General features: G+C 42.7%; 2 protein-coding genes across 3 annotated transcripts in view; both read left to right on the top strand.

Annotated features, from left to right (window-relative positions):
* The window catches only part of LOC108158321, an 89,173-nt gene extending 82,530 nt beyond the window's left edge, over positions 1-6,643 (top strand). For both annotated transcript variants that reach the window (XM_017290565.2, XM_017290572.2), the window contains exons 4-6: positions 576-1,431; positions 1,522-2,165; positions 2,682-6,643. In XM_017290565.2, the coding sequence (XP_017146054.2) occupies positions 576-1,431; positions 1,522-2,165; positions 2,682-5,042 (3,861 nt within the window). In that variant the 3' untranslated portion in view covers positions 5,043-6,643. The remainder of the gene's footprint in view (positions 1-575; positions 1,432-1,521; positions 2,166-2,681) is intronic.
* A 10,554-nt stretch (positions 6,644-17,197) lies between these two features.
* LOC117191394 lies at positions 17,198-20,375 on the top strand. The gene is made up of 3 exons (XM_033396278.1): positions 17,198-18,007; positions 18,798-18,931; positions 20,252-20,375. Exons 1-3 carry the CDS (start codon positions 17,198-17,200, stop codon positions 20,373-20,375), a joined length of 1,068 nt encoding a protein of 355 aa, XP_033252169.1.
* Positions 20,376-20,488: the final 113 nt, after the last annotated feature.

The raw sequence follows: 20,488 nt of genomic DNA, 5'->3' as shown, positions 1-20,488 counted from the left end.
AATGCATGACACCCACTCCTTCCCCGTATTACTCATAGCTAGAGCCCACCGATATATCGTAACTATCGTAACCTCTGTAGCACCTGTAGTGTAAACCGCCTGTGATTAACCATTAACCATTAATCTCATGTCAAATCATTTGATCTCTTTACATGCCATCCATCCTGTTCCCATGCATTAAATATGCCATATGCCATATGCTGAATCTTCATAACTAATCGTAATCCTAATCTAAACACTAAACACCTAACACTAACCAACACGTGCACACACACACACACACACACACATTGAATCTGTATCTACACTCGTACTCGTACACACAAAGTAGTTGCAAAATTAGAACCAAACAAAAGACAATAACCCGAATACCACACACAAAATCGAACCGAAAATCAAAGCACAAGCCCAGAGCAGGTCCTTGAACAGATACAATCCCCACGGAGGTAGCTTTTTTGGTAAACCAACACATCATCTCGAATGTCGAATGTCTCGAAGGGGAACCCAACACGCAACTAATGAGAATCTCTCTTCTGTTCTTTGTTCTTTGTTCTTTGTCCTTTGGATATGTTTAGGATTACAAGAAACCCTTGGAGGAGTGCAACCCACCCGTTCTGAATCCAGTGAAGATCGCCACCCTGTTCCATTGCCTGCCGGACATCCTGCACTCGCACAAGCTGTTCCGCATCTCGCTGGCTGAGTGCGTACGCAATTGGGACAGGGACGAGAAGATCGGCGACTGTTTCGTGAGCGCCTTTGGGAAGCCGCAGCTGCTGGAGATCTACTCGGGCTTCATTAACAACTTCTCGGCGGCCATGGAGCTGGCCAAGATGGAGGAGAAGCGCAAGTCCGCGCTGGCTGACTTCTTCAAGGTGAAGCAGATCAGCGCCCACGACCGTCTGTCGTTCTTCGGGCTGATGGTGAAGCCCGTGCAGCGCTTTCCCCAGTTCATACTGTTCCTGCAGGACCTGCTCAAGTACACGCCCCAGGGCCACCACGACCGCATGTCCCTGCAGCTGGCCCTCTCGCAGCTGGAGCTGCTCGCCGAACTGCTCAACGAGAGCAAGCGCGAGGCGGAGCAGTATCAGGCCTTCAAGGAGATGCTCGGCCACATCTCGGGCACCTTCAACACGCGCGCCCTCAGCAGCGTCAGCGTCAGCGCCGACGGCAGCGGTCCCCGTCCCCGGTACCTTCTGCGCGAGGACAATGTCACCCACATGGAGTTTAACCAGGCCGGGCTCATGGTCAAGTGCAAGCAGCGACGGCTGCTGCTGCTCAACGACAAGGTCATCTGCGTGTCCGTGGCTCCCAAGCAGTCGCACGACTTTGGGGCCACCGAGAAGCTCACCTTCAAGTGGATGTTCCCTGTCAACGATGTCGAGATTGTGGACAACAGCACATCGGCGACGCTGTCGCGAATCCTCACAGCAGGTGAATAGATCGTACATCGAATCTATATTTTCGAAGTCCTTAATCCTCAACTCTTGCATCTTGCATCTTGCATCTTGCATCGTCTTGCAGGTCTCAATCGCGGCGGCAGTCTCAAGTCCAACGGCAGCACTGGCCACGCCACCGGCAGCCCCTACGCCCACGGCACTCTTCCTGGCCATGGCGGAGCGGACAGCAGCTCGCCGGCCGCGGCTTTGACAAGCGGTGCCGACAACCTGTGCAGCGAGATGAGCACTCTGATGTACGACTACGAGGTGATCTCGCGCATCCACGATCTGGTGGGGAGCCTCAAGGGCAGCTACAAGGATCTGAATGCCAACACGACGCGCACCGTCCTGAATGCCATACAGGGCTCTATTCAGCGCAAGGACGAGGAAATGGCCTGGGTGGACTCGTGCTGTCTGCAGGTGGTCGGCCGCCACAAGTCCGGCAAGGAGGAGACCTTCACATTCCAGACGCAGAGTCCGCACGTGAAGAAAGAGTGGATCACGGAGCTGCGCCTGGCCCAGCTGGCCCTCGATCCGAACAACTCTCCCGCCTGGGAGCGTAGTGGCTCCCAGCCGGGCCACCCGGCCATGCAGTCCGCCGATCGGCAGGTGCCGCATCACACACCCGAGCAGTTGCAGCTCCAGGAGGCTATACAGCAGAAGCAGTCGCGCAAGATGCCGCTCTTTGTCAAGGCAATGCCCATCTTCAAGTCACAGCATCAATCCGAGGTGCGTACATCTCGTGGAATCACGAGCCACCAGCGGGGAGCCACTAAGAGGGGCTCGTGGGGAAATGGAAGACTTTGCAGGCAGAATGGCAGCACACTCTTCCTCTCTCCACTCTCCCTCCGTCCCTCCTTTTTTCAAAGAATAAGCTAATCTTGTGTCCACCTCTTTAAGGCATCAATAAATGAGCCTGATCTATACCCTAATATACGATGGACATACTCGTAGTATCTCTCTCAGAGATGCGTCTTTGCTGCGGCACACGCCATAGCAAAATTAATTCAAATGAGACTTCAAATGAGTACTACTTCACACGATACAACGATAATAAACCAATCCAATCCAATGCCTTTCGTTAGAACATCTTTAAGGATTCTATTGGTCAGGTTCTGTACACATCTGTTACACATTTCTGTACACATAGATATTGCTTTGAAGCATTCCCGAAAGACCCCAAAGAACGCACTTGGAATGCTCATATTTTACCCATTTTATATCCTTTGTTTTGTTTGATTGCAGGTGCGCTGTGGATGCTATTACAGCATTGCCAACGACACGAAGCAGAGCGGCAATGCTCGACGGCGGCACAAGCAGCTGAACTACCTGTGGATGTGCAGCAGCGATGGTACCTCCTCGCACGTCGCAATCTTTGCCCAGCATCCGCAGCAGGCGGGCAATTTGAGGGAGGCCGGCGGATTCGATCTGCAGGAGACACAGGTGTCGGCACTGGAGTTTATCAAGGGACTGGATCAGTGGAAGATCCAGCGCGAGGAGCCGGCAGCGAGCCTGCTGGGCGATCTCATTTGGATGGGCACCGACAGCCGCAAGCTGTTGATCTTTTCGGCCCGCAATCCGGAGCAGGAGGAGCAGCTCGGCAGCTACGCGGTGCCGGGTGCCGTGAAGCGGATCCTCTACCATTTTGATGCCATCTATGTGGCCCTCTCGAATGCCAGCGTCCTGATCTATCGGCGGGCCTTCGACGGGGTCTGGCAGATGCGCGATCCGCAGCTGATTGCGCTGAGCGAAACGGGTTTCCCCGTGCCCAGTCTGCTGCCGATCAACATGAATATCTATGCCTCGTGCTCGAATCGGGTGTACGTGCTGAACGCCCTCAACGGGGAGATCCAGCGGAGCTTCGAGGTGCAGCACGGGGCCACCCAGGAGGTGAACCTGATGGCCCACTCGGGCATCGGCCTGTGGATCTCGCTGAAGAACTCCACGGTGCTCTGTCTCTACCACACAGAGACGTTCAAGCACCTGCAGGATATCAATATCGCGTCCAGCGTGTTGCGCCACGATGGCCGAAAGGAGCAGCCGCTCAATAACACCTCTGTCTATGTGACCGCCCTGATGGCCTGCAAGGGCCTCCTCTGGGTGGGCACCAATGTGGGCATCGCTGTCACCATTCCGCTGCCCCGCCTCGAGGGGGTGCCCATAATCAGCGGCGGCATCAACATGTCGTGTCACGCGCACTTCGGGCCGATCACCTTCTTGCTACCACTCATCCCGAAGGTCTATCCCACCTACAAGCCGCCGCTGACCGGGCTTACTGTACCGACAGTACCCAGTATGGGCGACGACCTCCAGCTGCCGGCCATCGACGCCGATCCGAAGCTGGAGATCGACGATTGCTCTGTTGTTTTGCGCCGCGATCTAAACAAGTCGGCGGATAGCTCCTCGATTCCCTCTGGCTCCGTCATGATCCGAGACCTCAGCACGGAGGTCCCAGCCGCCAGCGGTGACTCGGCCGTTCCCTCGGCCGCTTCCTCGCCGCGCAGCTCCAAGCTGGACAAGCAGGGATCGCTGGACCAGAGTTTCACGGCCAAGATCCGGGCTTCGCTGGCAAATTCGCCGGCGTTCCATCGCAAGCGGTTCCGAGATCTGGGCGCAGCCCAGGATGCCAGAATGTCCAAAACTCTACCACGGGGACATGGCTCGACGGGTGGAGCGGCTGGAGGAGGCGCATCAGGCGCTTCTGGGAGTGCTGGAGGGGGTTCCGGCTCGGGCTCCCAGCATGGCAGTGAGCAGGGCTACTGCGATGTATACGGACTCTATGGCAAGCTGATCTTCGTGAAGGAGGACTACGATGCCGAGGAGGGGACGCAGGGCAATCTCATGGACATGATGTACGAGGGAATGCGTCGATCCGATCCCGAACTGGCGGCAATACCCGGCAAGGTGTGCACCCTGGATCGGCGCCTGCGCATGAAGGCCTCTAGGCCGCGTTCCCTCGATCTCTCCAATTGGTCCGTGGACTCCAAGTCCTCCAGCCTATACACGTCGTCGGGCAGCGAGGAGAGCATGGGCATCCGTCTCTTTGGCGGCCGATCCGTCTCGCGCAACAGCAGCAGCGCCAGCCACAAGACATCCGGCACTGGCAGCGACCTGGGAAACATCTCCGAGAACGGCCTCATGACCACCGCCGACATCCATCATCATCAGCAGCAGACCCAGACCCAGACCCAGCACAGCACTCCCAATAAAACGGAGAACACCTTGGGAGCAGGAACCTTAGCAGCAGCAGCAGGAGGTGCAGGAGCTGCTGGACAGTCGTCGGACAAGCCAGCGGCTGCCGTGGCCACACTGAAGCGCAAGCAGAAGCAGAACACCAAGCAGCAGCAGCAGCAGAGCGCCGACGGGCCGCGCACCGTGATCACCCTGATGGGGGGACGCGGCTACTGGCGCCACTTGTGGCAAAGCCCAAACTCATCGCCCAGCCACAAGGGTGGCAGTGGTGGCAAAAACGAGGCCTCTGGCTCCGGCTGCGGACCGAGCGGCTCGGGGAATGCTGGCGGCAGTGGGGGATCATCGCCGTCGAGTCCGTCACTGACGGCCAACTCCAATGATGCCCACATAGTGGTGTGGGAGAAGAAATTATAAAATCAGGAGTTGGTGTGCTGCTGCACCCTTCAGCAGCAACCCCACCAGCACCATCCGCCCCTCTCGGAGCTGTGGCGCCGCATGGGAGAGCAGCAGCAACAGCAGCTGCAGCAGCAGCGGCGGGGACGCGCACGTGTCCGCTTCCGCGGATCGTTTATGCAGCGCGATCGCAGTGCCGGCAACGAGGGCGGGGCCCTTCGTCCCAGCACCAGCACCGGCGGTGGATCTGGAGGCATACTGAGCTCCAGCTTGAAGCGGCTCACGAAGCTAAAGCGGGGCGGCAGCTTGAAGGAGTTTTAAAATGGCAGGATGGAATGGAACGGGACAGAGTCCTGCAACCACAACCACAAACCACAACCATAAACATAACCCATAAACATAACCACTTTTGGTGTAAAATTTAGGCCAATATTTAAGGCACAAAGTCCGCGGCCACATATTACTTGTGTAGTAGTTTTTTGAAGGGTTTCCCCATGAAGCTTTGGGATTCCCCAAAATATCGAATATATTTATTACAATATATAGCGAATCGTTCTGAACAAAACAGCATCCCAGCCCCATCCCACACTCGATCCATTATGCATTAACTCCATTATGTGCACTATCTGCATTATCAACATTATCCATTTGTTTCCTTCTCGCTTATTCTTATTCTTTAATATCTAAAGTAGCCATACGAAAATGTGTTTTTTTTTTAGTTTTTATATATTTAGTAAATAACTGAATATCCAAATATACACGCGTGTTTTTTTTGTCGATAGTCGTTTAAGATCTACATGTTATATAGCAACTATATAGAGTGCTAAGGAATATACAAATACATATACAGATACATATACATTTATATCTATATACATATATATTGATATTGATATGGATATATCTATGATCTACAGATCTAGGCTAAGAAAAGGGAGCGGCAAAGCCAACAAAGCTAAGGGAAATGAGAAATGTTGTCTGTACAAACCATTTGTTGTTAAGGTAGTAGCTGAAACAGAATGAAACCGAAAAAGAAAATGATAAATAGGAAGCGTGGATGAGAAGAGAGTTTCTATACAATATACATATGCGACACATATGAGTACGGACTGGCCGGATTGTGTGAACGAGGGAACAGTGCTATAAGATATATGGATGAAAGTGTTTGTTGAACTGATTATTATTGAACTGGCAGGAGGATCAAACATACATATGTATGTACATTTGTATTTATATGCCTCAGAAAGAGTTAATTTTTTGGATCACATACTAAATACTCTATATTGTTGTGTAGCGCACTGTACCGTGCTTTTGTCCTCTTGTCGTCAGTGTCGTAATTTTGTTGAATTGAATATACATACATACATATTCGGAGGCATTTCCTCATACGATTTCATAACGAAATTAGTCGAATCTTTGTCCCCCCACCATTATGGGGTTATGGGACACATACTCTTATATGCATTGGATGTGCACACGAACCACGGAAACGGCAACAATTTATAGAACTCTATGTGTCCACGAATATTTGTAAACGTTTACAACAAACAAGTAAAACAAATGATTTTTTTCAACTAAGGCACTTGGTAATAATATACAACTGAAACACAAAACGGAAAACAGAAGGAGGAATATCTTAAATATATACAACACATATACAATACTTATATACGATTTACATATATATATACAATACTTATATGAAAAATATACATGAGTGTTTAATAAAAACATATTCATCTGATAAAAGAAAAAGAACAACAAAAAGCGAAAAACCACAAAACAAACGAGGGTCGAATCGAATCGAATCGAAATGAATCCGTTTAATCAATCATATTTTTTGTTTTTTTTTTCGGTGGATATCTTTTGGATATATGTATGTAAGTCAAGCATAATGAAATTATGTAACTTTTTTGATATCACACACACATACATATGTGCGTTAACGCGTTAACGCACCCTCCCTTACATGCATAGTAAAACATCTACATCAATATACGCGTATACGCGAAATATATTTACCTAAATATCTACACAACAAATATTGTATTGGATTTACCCCGATCGACAACGGGAAACATCGTATACGTATATAGATGGCATAATTATCAGCAAGACGGAACATCAATTGCTTTCTCTGTGTATTAACAACAACAATATTATACGAGTTACATATTTATGCATGCAAAAAACAAAGAAAATGTATTAAAAATAGTAAAAAAAAAAAAAATATATACATATTCGCATTTTTTATTTTCGAGCAATCTCCAATGGTAAAATTTCTCATCAAAATGTAAACTACAAAGGCCCAACAGACAATGGTCTGCGATCTTTTCAATGTAGAAAATTCTCTCCTGAGCAAAAGATACGCGGTTCCAGCAAAGACAATGTAATAGTAAGCTGAGTAGCGCCCATACATTTTAGCAATCTCAACAGCGCTCCAAAAAACTTTAAAGTAAAGGGCATTTTTCAATAGCGCGGTCATATAAAGCCCATACAAGCAGGCAAAGCTCAGCCTCAGGTTCCAAGCGCTGTTTTGTTGCTTAAAAAAACCAAATTTTGGAGCGCCTGCGTCCACTTTCAAAAGTCGTGCAAAAAAATATGAATGGTCGTTACTCATCCTACTATTTATATTGTCTTTGGCTCCAGTATGATTAGTACTCGTAAGAGTTGTATTAAGAGATTAGAAGGTATTTGGTAAATTGTATTCATGCAGCTCCAATGGAAAAATATCAATAGCAATACCTGCAGCTTTTCCTCACATTATTTGCATAGAACGGATATACATATAGTTAAATATCCGCAACTCGATTTTAAGTTTTTTAAAAAAGACTTTTATTTTACAACTTAAATATCTTTATGTCACAAGATTTAAATGAATTCCCCGACTTGACTTTGGGTCTGCTTGTCTCAAACGGAACTGATCTCTCTGCTGCTGGCTAGTTTCCATGAGCCCTTCTCTTGGAACTCCCGACTCTGGCTTCGGGCGTTGCTTTCCTCGACTGCATCTTCGTGTCGGTGGCGTACGTGCCTGGATCGATATTTGGGGATGCGTCGGCTTTGATGAAAGGCATCCACTGCTGGCGATCGGTGTTGCATTACATGACGGAGCTAGGAATGTGATACTCCTTGGTTTTATGTCTAGCTTTGATTGGTCCTCATGAGTGGCGTGATTCTAAAGAATCGATTTCTCGAGAGTGGCGTGATTCTAATGTTGATGAAACAATGTGGTCCATTGTTTATATTATGGGGGGCCCTAGCTTGGAGTATGGGAAGAAACAGTTATTGATTCTTGAGTGGGGTCCTGTTACTTGTGTGGATGGGGTGGATGAATTGTACATAAACATAATGTGTATGGGATGTGGGGAATTATGGATATGTCACTCCCCCAACGTTTGTTATTAGCCTGTCCCTAGGCGATTACCCTCGGGTATAGTGACGGGGTGTCAAGTGCGGTGGCTGAGGTTGGTTCCTCTTCTGCTTCTATTATAGGGTTAATACATTTAACCGTGACTCTTTTAGAAGTTTTCTTAAATTTAACAGCTACATAACTTAGTAGTACTAATATAATTATGACAAATGAAATTAGTAGACTTATTTGTAATATTTGGTGTATTCCATAATTATTTCATTAGTTTGGACATACGACAGTGGTTTTATTTTAGTTATGGTGTTGTTGACATAAACATTCTGGGCAAAATCTAACATTGTGTTTGATATTGTAAATTCATTTAATTGGATTGAACAGTTGTAGATTTTTATAATGGTATTTCCTTCCGCTATGATTTCTTGGTTTACACAATTCTGGTTTAGCGTTGTTTTTGGAAGATTCCATGTGATTAGTATATTGGGTTCAATAAAGTTTATTTGAAAGTTTTGAAAAGGTTTGGAATATGGACATTTAGTGGGAATTTGCATTAAAATTCCTATTATACAATTGTCATTGGTTTTCAATCTAGTTTCTTTAACAAATACTTTTTCATTTTTTATGTAGTACTTGTCGTATGTCATATCTGTTAACATGTTATTTAATTCGTCTGGATACGGAACGATTTTATAGATTGGTACTTTTGTAATGTCTTTGGGAATGTTGGAAATTATTAGAATTTCGTTGGTATCGGATTTTAGCCATGTGGAGTTTTTTATATTTAGTATTTTCTCAGAATTTATTTGTTATAGGTAGTCTTGTTTTAATAATTTTGGATTAAATATACCGAGCCTAGTTAATTGCATACCTAGTTCTATATCTTCGATATATTCTGTGAAATGTTGTAGATTGAATATCAAAATTTCTATTTGTTGATTCCTGTCTTTTTCATCATTTAGTTGGCTTATAACGTTTATTCCGCTATTAACTGCATCTATTACCAAATTTAGTTCATTCATTTGAATGCTATGGCTGGCTAAATTTTCTATTTTTTGTTCCAAGTCGACTTTATCTTTCTGATCTAGTGTTCCAAAGAGATATTTGTAGGCTGTTCCTACTATATTGATTAGGCCTCTTTTATTTCTTTTGGTTATTTTTAGCCCGTTCATTTCTCTTTGCAATTTGTCTACTAGATATTTTATTTGGATTATGTCCTGGAATTTAGTGGCTTGCATTAATAAATTTTGGTATAGTTCTTCGGTTTTAGTTACATTAACAGTTAGATAATGGTATTCGTAATTGATAGGTATGTTAATCGATCCAGTTTTGAATATCATATATCCGTTTTGGGATTTTATAGGATTTATTTCTATGTTTTGGCCCTGTGCCATTACGATGGTAATTATGAGGAAGATGAGGATTTTAATTGTGTTGAAGTTCGCCGATTCCATTAACTTCCTCGGCTTCTCTGGAACTATTATATTTGCTTCTATTAGATTTCTTCTTTTTCTTGAATTTTGATTTATAATGAGTTATTTTCCAACCCCTATTCTTTTCTTCATAATGTTTTTCGTCTACCTGTCTAATTTCGCCCGTCCTTTTGAAAGGATTTGTTACCTTAGATTTAACTAGAGGTGATAGTTTATAGCGGGTATCTACTTCATACTCTATGCGGTTTTTATTTAATTGAGTGATTTTATTCACTTTATTTAGTTGGGTGTCATAATCAGGTGAGCCTGCATAAATGAATATATCAGCTGGTGTCCTATTTGTGGTATTATGTTTGGTTTTATGATTATAAGTATAAAGAATTAATTCAAACTTCGTGAATCTATCTTCTGGGTTATCCTCGCTAGATATTATTCTTAATTTTTCATTTACTGTTTTATGAAATCTTTCTACGTCAGATATTCCATTTTTGCTGGAAGTGATCTCTATTTTGACGTTTTCCGCATTCAGCCATGCTTGCAATGCTGTGCACATAAAAGCTGAATCTTTATCGGCTTTGATTTCAATTGGTTTGCCCATCTCGTTAAAAACTTTCATGATGGCTCTTTTTGCTTCTAACCAGTCACGACTTTTTACTTCTACAAGAGTGGCAAACTTCGAGTATACGTCAATACATGATAGGAACTGTTGTTTACCAACCATATAGAAATCTATGACGTATTTCTCTCTGATGTTCAGTATTTCCGGTGTAGTTTCGAATGCCAACTTCGTATTTCTATGCTCTGTTTTGGCAATATTACAAGTAGGACATTCGTTTATGATGTTTTGGATTAGTTTTTGATAATCCGGGTAATAGTATTTTCCCCTAAACCAATTGACGGTTTTCTCTATCCCTGGATGGAGTAAGCCTTTATGATTCTTTAATATGGTTTCTTTAAATTCAGCGTAATTCTGAATATCTAGGAGTTTCGTGCTTGATTTAATAGCTTTGGTTATATTGTTAGAATTAATGATTTCTAAATAGGCTTTTTGGAATGGAGGAAAATCTATTTCGTTATGGAAATGTAATGCGCTCTTTTTGGTGCATAGATATTCCTTTATTATATCCTTCGCTAAGGTGTTAGTCATTTCCTTATACGTGATCTTGATGATTAGCTTGTGAAAATAACGAATTGTTTCTACCTTATCTTCATTGCCTTTTATTAGCTCAATTTGCCGATTGTAATAGTTAATTGGTCTTTCCGTGATAGCAATGTGATTTAGATTGTCTTCCTGTGCGCTATGTACAGTTGCACCAACGCTATTGGAAGCTTCTCCAAGGAGATTTTCATTAATCTTTACCCTTGATAAGGCATCAGCTACATGATTTTCTTTGCCTGGTAGATATTTCATTTTAAAATCAAACTCATTCAGTTTTATTTTCCACCTTTGTAATTTCATATTTGGCTCCTTGAGGTTGTTCAACCAAATCAAGGGTTTATGATCGCTTTGTATCTCGAATGTTCTACCGAACAGGTATGAACGGAAATACTTGGTTGCCCATACGATCGCTAATAATTCCTTTTCGATGGCTGAATAGTTTATTTCATGTTCATTTAGGGTTCTGCTAGCGTAGCAGATCGGTTTGTGTTCTTGTGACAAAACCGCTCCCAATGCTATGTTACTAGCGTCGGTTGTTACCGTGAAAATTTTGTCAAAGTCTGGGAACGCAAGGATAGGGTCTGAGGTGATGAGTACTTTTAGTCTCTCAAATGCCTCGACGTACTTTTCTTCCTTGGGGTCTATGACAGCTCCTTTCTTTAGTTTGAGTGTCATGGGTTTTGCTATGTTTGCAAAATTAGGAATGAATTTCCTGTAGAACCCGCACAGACCTAAGAATGACTTTATTTGTTTAGTCGTTTCTGGTATTGGAAATTTGACAATGGCAGAGATTTTGCCTGGATTTGGTACTATTCCTTCAGTAGTGACTACATGACCTAGGAATTCAGTTTCCTTTTTCATGAATTCACATTTATCCATTTGTAGCTTCAAGTTGGCGTCTCTCAACTTTCCAAATACTCTCCTTAGTGACAACAAGTGTTCTTCCAATGAAGTGGAAAATATAATGATGTCATCTAAGTATACAAAGCAATCTTTGAAGATTAACTCTTCTAGCAGATTGTTCATACATCTTTGGAAGGTAGCTGGGGCAGTGGTTAGCCCAAAGGGCATACGAGTGAACTCGTAATGTCCATGCTTAGTGGAGAACGCAGTTTTGGGGATTGAACTAGGTTCCATGGGTATTTGATGGAAACCTTTTGCTAAATCGATTGTCGTAAAATACTGACATTTACCTAGTTTGTCTAGGATTTCATCCATTCGTGGAGTTGGGAATTTGTCCTTAACTGTTATTTCATTTAGACTTCTATTGTCTACTACCATTCGATATTTTTGCTTTCCTGAAGCATCTATCTTCTTCGGAACCATAGATATGGGCGAGCAGTAAGGAGAATTCGACTTTCGAATTATTCCCTGCCTGATCATATCTTTGATTTGCTGGTTTACCTCCTGATCATGTATCTGGGCATATTTGTATGGTCGTCTGTAGACCGGGTCTTCATGTTGAGTTTTGATCTCGTGCTTGATTGTACTTGTGAAAGTCAAATTGTCACCTTCTCTGTACTGCACATCCTTAAACTCATATAAGACCTTCTTTAACTCTTCCCTCTCTTCGTCGTTTAAGTGTTCCAATCTTAATTGATTACATTCCCTTAATTCACTGTCTAGAGCGGAAGCGAAGTATTGATCTCCCTCTGGAGATGGGTCAAGGCACTTAGGTGCGATCTTCTCTTCTTTTGTAGAGGGATCAGTGCACTTCTGTGCGGTCTTGCCGGCTTCAATAGTTTCTCCACTCTGAATGATTGGGTACGACCTAGCTCCTAGTGTTACAGTGTCATTTCTGTAATCGATGACGGCTTTACTTGCCATCAAGTATTCTCTTCCTAACAAAATATCATAATTTTCGGAAAAGTTATGTATGTAGAACTTTTGTTCGGACGGACATGTTTTGTTCGCATTCCTCATTATACTCTTAGTTAAACGGACAGGTCCATTGATGGTATGGACCGTAAGGTTATCGTCTTTTATCTCGGAATCTGTATTATTTTCTTTCATGATGTTGATCGATGATCCCGAGTCAGCGATACACCTTAATATTCTTTTATTAATGGTAATGTTTATATAGGGTCCTCCTCGGTTTCTTCCGAGGCGGCTTGATGAAAATTTACGTCCATCTTCGTTTGGCCACTCTGGCTCTCCCTCCCTCTTTTAGTAGGTTGGTTGGGTCCACTCCCACTAGCTTGGTTTTGAGATATTTGCTGATTGAATGGATTCTGAGCCCTACCTTGATTCAAGGAATTTTTGAACTCATTGTATAATCCAGGATTTTGGGAATTTTGATTTTGATTTGTTCGATTAGTCTGACCTGTTCCAGATGAACTCTGAGTTTGATTGTGATAGTTAGTAGTATTATAATTTGGATAATAGTTTCCAACATTCTTTCGATTTGATTGAGACGATTTCGATTGATCTTTATTTGTACCTGAATCTGTTGTACTAGCTTCGTACAATCCTTCTTCTTGTGCTGCCTTCTTAAGATTAGACAATGTGGTAATATCTTTTCTTGCTAAGGTGATGAACATTCTGTCAGGAAGTTTTCGAGTAATGACATCTTTAATTGTGTTGTTCAAAGCGTTTTTATAAATGACATTATTTTCTGGTATGTTTTCTAAGTTTAGCTTATTGTTTATTAATAATGCTTTTATCTCAAATTCTTCTATAAACTTACGAAGACTGCCGTTGAATCTGGTGGTGTATAGTTGTCGTAAGAGTTCTTCATATGGTGTGTGATTTTTGAACTCGTTGATCAGCGCCGTCTTCAGTTCGAGCCACGTGTTGGGTTGTATCATTTGCGATATGCGTTGTGCCTCTCCTGACAGTTGGATCTCGGTCGCTCCAAATAGGATCCTTTGTTGGCGAAGATCTTCAGTTGGATATAATCCGCATACATATTCGATTCGTTTGATAAATGAGCTTAGCTGTCCAGATGAACCGTCATAGGCAGGTATTTGTCTGATCGACAGCAGTGCCTGGTTCAAGTGGATTTCGCTCAATGATGGTGGTGGTAACGCCATGTTGTTGGTGTTGATTGGGTTTTGTTTTGTTTTCAATAGTTTTTAACTTTATTTTGGTTCACTTGTAAGTTTTTTGATTTTGTATTTAGTGTTTCACTGTTCTTGGTGGATCACTATCTCCGCTTACTTCAGTTCACTTAATTTTAGTTTTGCAAATCGTATGTGCTCGTAACACATAGGTTCTTTGGCGGATTTCACAATTTTATTAACGATTCCGGGCTTACGTGATCACAGTAATTAGAAATTACACAAGCTGACCATTACCGAAATATAGGAGTTAATTTTAAACGAAATCCTACCGACTGCGCCAGTTAAATATCCGCAACTCGATTTTAAGTTTTTTAAAAGACTTTTATTTTACAACTTAAATATCTTTATGTCACAAGATTTAAATGAATTCCCCGACTTGACTTTGGGTCTGCTTGTCTCAAACGGAACTGATCTCTCTGCTGCTGGCTAGTTTCCATGAGCCCTTCTCTTGGAACTCCCGACTCTGGCTTCGGGCGTTGCTTTCCTCGACTGCATCTTCGTGTCGGTGGCGTACGTGCCTGGATCGATATTTGGGGATGCGTCGGCTTTGATGAAAGGCATCCACTGCTGGCGATCGGTGTTGCATTACATGACGGAGCTAGGAATGTGATACTCCTTGGTTTTATGTCTAGCTTTGATTGGTCCTCATGAGTGGCGTGATTCTAAAGAATCGATTTCTCGAGAGTGGCGTGATTCTAATGTTGATGAAACAATGTGGTCCATTGTTTATATTATGGGGGGCCCTAGCTTGGAGTATGGGAAGAAACAGTTATTGATTCTTGAGTGGGGTCCTGTTACTTGTGTGGATGGGGTGGATGAATTGTACATAAACATAATGTGTATGGGATGTGGGGAATTATGGATATGTCACTATATATACAATTTTTAAGGCAAACAAACGCAACTTTGCCGAGCGCATTTCTCTAAAACCGTATTGTATATTAGACAATATATAGACAATTTCAAAATTGTCGCTGCCATACATTTTCATCCTTTCTGGGGGCGGGGCGAAATTTGGAAAAAAACTTGTAATATCTTGTGACATCACAGGAGTCTGTATACAAAATTTGGTTGCTTTAGCTCTTATAGTCTCTGCAATCTAGGCGCTCCTCGCGAGGAACCGCAGACATGGCTAAATCGACTCGGCTATTGATGCTGATCGAGAATATATATAATTTATGGGGTCGGAAACGATTCCTTCTTGACGTTACACACATCCATTTTCACCACAAATCTAATATACCTCTTGGGTATCGGGTATAAAAATGTACAAATTTTCTCATTTAGCAAGAAAATATTTTCGGCCCCGCTAAATGCTTCGGTGGCGACACCCGGCGGCGAATTTGGCAAGTCTACCATTATCTACATGCCGTTCTACATTTCATTCTAAATTCTACTGGCATGAACCTGGCATGAACTACGACCGAAACATCCCATGTTCGCATATACAAAATAGGGATATATGTAGTTATAGTTTTGTTCAGTTTAGATAATAAAGTGTAATACAAGCGACCATTTGTCCATTTGACAAAAGGCATAGACTATTACCACTAACCAATTAGTATACTGTATGGTTAGTGCTATCAAAGACTATACAATACCAAGATGTTGCATGAGCGACCAAAAAGCTGTTCTATGGCGGGTCCTAACATTAGGACCCAAAAGGCACGAGGGAGCGCGCGGGGTTTCAATTCCCTTTTCGCCTGTACTTCGTCTCTACCGCGACCCCGCTGCCCATCGGTTTCGTCTCTTCGGAAATGCCTTCACCGTCGAAGCGGTGGTCGCGGATCGCCGATGTCTTTGGAGCGGCACAGTGGGACCTTTGGCCGTCTCAGCTTGCTAAATTAGTTAGTTAGTCAATAAATATTTGCACACTGAAAAAATGTTAAACTTTGAGTGCTTATATCTCCTAAACTAAAACTATCTTGAAAATTCGATTGGCAAATTCTCTATTAGATGCGTACATTAAATTTATCTAAAGTACTCATACAATTTTTTGACTATTTCGGCTGAGTCCCCACTGTGCCGCGCCAAAGACATCAGCGACCACGCTGCCCTACGGTTTCGGCACGCAGACACTGACATGCTTTCAGTGCGCTTGTGTGTGAAGCTAAAAGCCGTATATGCTGCGGGCGAAACCGGTTTATGGCTGTGCCGACCTAGGACATACACACATATACACAACTACAAGCATATTTCTGGGTTGGCTCGAGCTCGTGCTGACCGAAGCCGAGTAGCACTTCGGAGGCGAAGGTAGCGTAAAAGAGAATTGAAGTACTAGCCCCGCGCGCCCGTACCATGAAGCGTCAAACGAAAATTGAAAAAGCATTTGTTCCTCATGCGACATCTTGGTATTGTATAGTCTTTGGTGCTATTAAGAAGTCGCATGGCCATTCACTTGGTCCGTTGCGCGCGCAACCACCACGGATCCAAGAAGGTCCGCTGTACTTTTAACAGCAAATTTGCAAATTAGCTTAATATTTTAGCGTCCAAAGTTTCGCCTAAAAAAAATACTTATTCTCATACTCATACTTAATCAAAAACGTACAACGTACAAATACAACGGGCAACCTGAGGAGGATTCAGTTCAGTCAATAGAAATAAGAACCAGTATTAGAAAAATAACAATAAGTAAGAGGAAAAGGAAAACGAAGTGGTCCGAGCAGGTGAAAAATATGGATATAATGGACCGAGAGCGCTTGGTGCCGGCCTTTTTATAGGAAAAGCAGCAGTCGGCGACGTAGCCGCGTCAAAATGGCGGAGCCTCTGCTTTGCTGTAATGTATGTATATGTGTGTGTGTATGGGAATGGGCTATGGGCAGCACACATGCATATATATGTACTAGAGATGGGCAAGGACTGAAATAGTTTGGCACGACTCATCGTGGCACTGAAGTAAAAAGTTCCAGCACGCACTAACCCGCACCGTTAAAATATTCAAAGCACGGTTCAACACGTTTTTCATGATTTATTTGAACACATGTATGTCCGCTTACTATATTCATATATATGTTTTATTAAACAAAATAAGCATATAAAGCATTAAAATAAAATGTTTTTACTGATATATAAATATTTAAATTTTATGCAGCCATTAATCCTTCTTCTGCTGCGTTTGTTTTGTTTACAAGGGGAGGCGCGCTTTATACAATTTTACAATGAATCCGACGGAATTACTTGATTCTTCCATTGAATCAGACGAGGATAAGATTCGAAAGAGCTACGATCATGAGGACTTGAAAACATTCCTGGCCAAATCGACTATAAAGGATTACTTTCAACGTGCACTGCAAATATCAGATTGCTATCAGCTGCTAAGCTATTTGCAGGCGACTTTGTCCAGATATGTTTGGGCAGATTTTGATCTGGAAGAGAAGCTTGATTTATATATTCTGGCCATAATGATGATGACATACGAACAGGATAATTTTATAGTCATTAATAAACGCTTCACGCTGTTAGATACTGTCTCCAATTTAGTATCTATTCTTTATCCAGACCAGATTGAATTTATTGCCAATGGCTTGTATAAGAACTTTGTGCAAGGCGTGGGAGCCAAGCGTTTGGAAAATTTCTTGAATATGAAGGCGGCCTTTCCCCGTTTAATGCTCTCATCTGGATCTGGCAGTGGCGTTGCCCTGGCCCTGCTTCTGACCATCTTGAGCAGATACACCAAAGTCCCAGCAAGACTGCAAATGACTGGAAATGCGCGTAATGCATTCGAAATGGCAAAGTTGGTCAGCTGGCAGCAGCTGGCGAACTCTGATCAATACCATGACATGTTCATTCTGATGCGCTCGTTTTTCCTCGTCATAAATATGTGGATTAATCGTCACGAGTTTCTCGAAAGTGATCTTGGAGAGAAAATGCGCACATACTTCCTAACCGTGTGCAAGGTATTGTGTAAAAAAACCGACATCGAATCAGACTTTGCCATGACGCTGGAGCGATTCATTGCCCTCTGCGTTGTACGTGCAGCAAGGATACATGAACCCTAATGGTCCCTAATGCTAAGAGATTACCATAAGTGTATTTTTTTTTCCATATCGGTCGGTCCATATGGAGAATATCCAAGGGGCTGAGTACCAATCCAGCTGCAGATGCATCCGCAATAAATGTTTTTATAAAGTTTAAAAAAAAAATAATAATTTTTCTTCAACATTTGTATACCCGATACTCAAAATGAGTATGGGGAAATATTAGATTTTTGGTGAAAATGGATGTGTGTAACATCCAGAAGGAATCGTTTCCGACCCCATAGCCGAATTTCCCGAAGGGATTGCGTGCGACTACCATGAGAAAATCGATCGCTCTAAATATTATACCAACACTATGGTCAAGCGTTGGGGAGGTGCTGGCAAAAACAAATCTTTCGAATAAACCGCTCTATTTTCCATTGGAATTTTAAGTCTACCGTGGTCAAATGTCGTGATTGAACGGGTATTCAGTCAAATGAATATCGTTAAGATCAAACTTAATATTAAATATATGGTTTGTTTTAGAAATATTTACTTGTTTGATGTATACGACTAGAATTCTTTTGAAATTGAACGAATATGGATTGCGCTGTCATACCAAATGTTGCCACAACCACCAATCACCGGGAAATATTTAAATTCAACACGTTCCAGCGATAAATATACCGATTCGAGTAATAGCGAATTAGATGAAATAATAACACAATTAGAAATCTATATATATATTTGTAGCTTGTTCTAGCTTGTATTTTTGTAAGATATAGCATATTTTGACGCTCAGAATCTGGAATCACTTTCCCAGAGACCACAGTGTTCCGGAGCGGCCCTTAATAACGATGCAGAATTCACCAGCCTGGGTAGCGGCTGCCGCCGTCGCAACCGCCGCAACCGTCGCAACCGCCGCAACCCTTCCAGGTAACACGCGCAGCGCGGATGCTAAAAACGGAAAATCAGGAGCCCGTGATTCAAAACAACCGCACTTGAAAACGCTCAACTCTGTCCAACAACGCCTTGCGCCCTGAAATCGTATGCAAAATTCAATTTTGTTTTGGAGAAAGAAGAGCATGAAGATGGAAGAGAGAAAGTTGAACTAAAAGACCATCCTATACCCCCCAAGTAGATGCAAATTGTTAATGCATTTTATACCCCCCTAAAGGTGTTACGTTTCATTGAAAAAGTTAATTAAATTTCGGTTTTTATTTGTATTTTTGTGATTTTTTTGTTTGTTTCTCGAATGTTTTCTGTAATTCTAATTTTTCTTGTGACGGCAAGGTATGCACACACATATACATACCTTGCCGTAATGTATGTATATGTGTGTGTGTATGGGAATGGGCTATGGGCAGCACACATACATATATATGTACTAGAGATGGGCAAGGACTGAAATAGTTTGGCACGACTCATCGTGGCACTGAAGTAAAAAGTTCCAGCACGCACTAACCCGCACCGTTAAAATATTCAAAGCACGGTTCAACAGGTTTTTCATGATTTATTTGAACACATGTATGTCCGCTCATTATATTCATATATATTTTTTATTAAACAAAATAAGCATATAAAGCATTAAAATAAAATGATTTTACTGATATATAAATATTTAAATTTTATGCAGCCATTAATAATTTTTCTTCAACATTTGGATACCCGATACTCAAAATGAGTATGGGGAAATATTAGATTTTTGGTGAAAATGGATGTGTGTAATATCCAGAAGGAATCGTTTCCGACCCCATAGCCGAATTTCCCGAAGGGATTGCGTGCGACTACCATGAGAAAATCGATCGCTCTAAATATTATACCAACACTATGGTCAAGCGTTGGGGAGGTGCTGGCAAAAACAAATCTTTCGAATAAATCGCTCTATTTTCCATTGGAATTTTAAGTCTACCGTGGTCAAATGCCGTGATTGAACGGGTATTCAGTCAAATGAATATCGTTAAGATCAAACTTAATATTAAATATATGGTTTGTTTTAGAAATATTTACTTGTTTGATGTATACGACTAGAATTCTTTTGAAATTTAACGAATATGGATTGCGCTGTCATACCAAATGTTGCCACAACCACCAATCACCGGGAAATATTTAAATTCAACACGTTCCAGCGATAAATATACCGATTCGAGTAATAGCGAATTAGATGAAATAATAACACAATTAGAAATCTATATATCTATTTGTAGCTTGTTCTAGCTTGTATTTTTGTAAGATATAGCATATTTTGACGCTCAGAATCTGGAATCACTATCCCAGAGACCACAGTGTTCCGGAGGGGCCCTTAATAACGATGCAGAATTCACCAGCCTGGGTGGCGGCTGCCGCCGTCGCAACCGCCGCAACCACCGCCGCCAGATAATAATTTTATTTCAATTTAAGCAAATACTTCCGACATGGCCGTAGCACTCTGCTAAAGAATGCCATTAGTATTAGAAAAATAACAATAAGTAAGAGGAAAAGGAAGTGGTCCGA

This window comes from Drosophila miranda, chromosome XL (genome assembly GCF_003369915.1).
Source record: "Drosophila miranda strain MSH22 chromosome XL, D.miranda_PacBio2.1, whole genome shotgun sequence".
NCBI classification, from domain to species: Eukaryota; Metazoa; Arthropoda; class Insecta; order Diptera; family Drosophilidae; genus Drosophila; species Drosophila miranda.
Note: the sequence above shows the minus strand (reverse complement) of the source record. Positions and strands in the feature narration are given on the sequence as shown.

Coding starts and splice junctions, on each gene's coding strand:
- LOC117191394 (XM_033396278.1), top strand. CDS start 17,198: ATGAATCCGACGGAATTACTTGATTCTTCCATTGAATCAGACGAGGAT. Junction 18,008..18,797: donor GATTCATTGCCCTCTGCGTT/GTACGTGCAGCA, acceptor TTTGACGCTCAG/AATCTGGAATCACTTTCCCA. Junction 18,932..20,251: donor AACCGCCGCAACCCTTCCAG/GTAACACGCGCA, acceptor TTTGACGCTCAG/AATCTGGAATCACTATCCCA.